We start from the raw sequence: 2,400 nt of genomic DNA, 5'->3' as shown, positions 1-2,400 counted from the left end.
CAAGCTGACCTCATAAATATATACTTTCCAATTCAAACACATGGAAAAGAAAAAATAACAAATTTGGAATTACCCACTTTTATTAACCATTGCAACAGTAAAATGGGAGAAAAAAAAAACACATTGAGACCCGGAACTGTAATAAATAAGTAAAACTTGAAAATGTTATAAAATTTTCTCAAGTAGACATGAGAGCAGTGATGGTAAAGATGCACATGGAATGAGAAACAGCATTACTCTATGCTGGGGGCCGGCTGGTGTAAACGTATGACCAGGAGATTTCCACTGAATTAGAAACTGCCAAGACACTCCATTCAGACTTATGTAGTCTGATAAATTTGACATCATATGTAGCAGCAACAATAATATGATAGGTATTCAATAACTTTAAAATAATTTATATCAATCAAATAATTTGATACAGAAGTAGATATCAGAGTAACTGATATTTTAGATAATTATATCTTTAGTATCACTGTGTTTTTTAAGAAAAATTTTACTAATGGCCACCTTAATGTTTCTCAAGCTATAAATGGTAGGATTTAGGCTGGGAGGTAACAGGGAATATAACACAGTCATAAAGAGTTTTAGTGATGATGGGGATTTTGAAGTTGAACCTAAATGTGCAATAAGTCCAAAAGAGAGGAACAAGGTCACCACAGTGAGATGGGGTATGCAGGTGGAAAAGGTTTTAAATCTGCCTTGTGCAGAAGAAATTTTTAGAACAGTGGAGAAAATACAAACACAGGAAATGACCATAAAAGTAAAACATACAGAAGCAAAACAACAGCTAGCAATAATAAACATATTCTAAAATTTTCTCCCCCAAACAAGCAAATGTGAGCAATGATGGAATGTCACAGAAGAAATGATGCCCTACTTTTGACCCACAGAAATGAACAGAGAATGTACTCACCACATGAAGGGACCCGTAGATACACCCACTGAGCCATCATGCAGTCACGATCTGCACACAGGTGCCTCTATTCATGATGGCCTCATAGTGCAGAGGGTGGCAGATGGTGGCATAGGACATCAATGGCAAGAGGGTGAACTCTATGCCAGCGAAAAAAATAACAAGGAAAACCTGTGAGGCACATGCCACAAAGGAGGTGAAATGGCTGGTGTTCAGAGAGTTCATGATGGATTTCGGGACTGTGACAGAGATGTAACAGATATCAATCAGGGACAAATTCTTTAGGAAGAATTACATGGGTGATTGGAGATGCTGGTCAATGGTGGTGAGGGTGATAATGAGGAAGTTCTCCATCAGTGCTGCCAGGTAAAACAGGAAGAAGAGTGCAGTGCAGAGTCTTTGCAGCACCCAGTCATCAGGGAACCCCATGATCATCAAGGTCGTCATTAGGTTCACACTGATTAACTTCTCAGACATGATGATTCTTGTCTATGGAAAAATAAAAACAATTTACTTGTATCCTCAGAATCCTCTTTTTGTTGCTTTTCTTATTCATATATCATGGGGTTATCTCTGGGATGAATTATATCTTGCAAATTATAAGTTCTTCAATGTATGTCAAGTAAATTATAAAGATAGTCATTAAAGCAGATTAGAACAAATTTTCTCATGATAGCCTGAAATGTATGAATAAAATATTGAAATATTCCCTCACATATCCATAAATGGGAGATTTTTTTTTCTGACATTGGCAGAATAGATTAAAAGTAAGAGGAAATTTTTGAAAAAAATGAAGTAATTTTTACCCAACTTGTAAATTTGATTCAGTTCAATGTAATTTATTCTGTTTATATATTTGAATGAAGATTCACTATCAAATAATCCAGAGATCAGTTCTTTTCTCTACCCTTTTATAGCATAGATAAGAGGTGGAGGGGAGAGACCGACTGAGCTACACATTATCTTTGCATTTTTTTGTGAAATGGTGGAGACCATGACAATCGATATCTTCCACATAGTGAAGATCCTATTAGAATCACTAACATTTATACAGAAGTTTCAAATACAGCAGATAATTTATTAGCTGTATCTGAAAAATCTGTGGAATCTTAGAAATACCCACACGTTCTGCTAAGTCCCAATCAATTATTCAGAAACAAATTAATTTGATAATATATTCCGTTAATAAGAACACACAGCTACCATGCATCTAATACACAAAATTAAAATACAATGCTGTATTATTTTCTTAAAAGGGTAGAATTTAAGCAGGTGAAATAAATTTAGCTACTGTGACACATCAAGAAAGCTAGAGGGGGTGGGAAGCTTCTAGTAGATGCACAAAGGAGTCAGGAAACTTACTTACCTATTAGTAAAAATCCAGTTTACCTAACTGCAGGGACCTATTCTTTAAAACAATATGGTGCTGAAAGACAAGAATGAGGCTGACACAAGACACTTCTCATGGATCTTTTGTCTAACAG

At 35.5% G+C, this 2,400-nt stretch overlaps 1 protein-coding gene across 1 annotated transcript; it reads right to left on the bottom strand.

Moving 5' to 3' along the window:
• Positions 1-450: 450 nt before the first annotated feature.
• On the bottom strand, positions 451-1,351 carry LOC107509930 (olfactory receptor 14A16-like). Its single transcript, XM_036225057.1, is given in 2 exon segments — positions 451-805; positions 807-1,351. Coding segments are annotated over 2 exon segments (900 nt in total).
• Positions 1,352-2,400: the final 1,049 nt, after the last annotated feature.

Source organism: Rousettus aegyptiacus, unplaced genomic scaffold (genome assembly GCF_014176215.1).
Source record: "Rousettus aegyptiacus isolate mRouAeg1 unplaced genomic scaffold, mRouAeg1.p scaffold_m13_p_7, whole genome shotgun sequence".
NCBI classification, from domain to species: Eukaryota; Metazoa; Chordata; class Mammalia; order Chiroptera; family Pteropodidae; genus Rousettus; species Rousettus aegyptiacus.
This window is presented reverse-complemented; position numbering and strand designations above follow the sequence as displayed.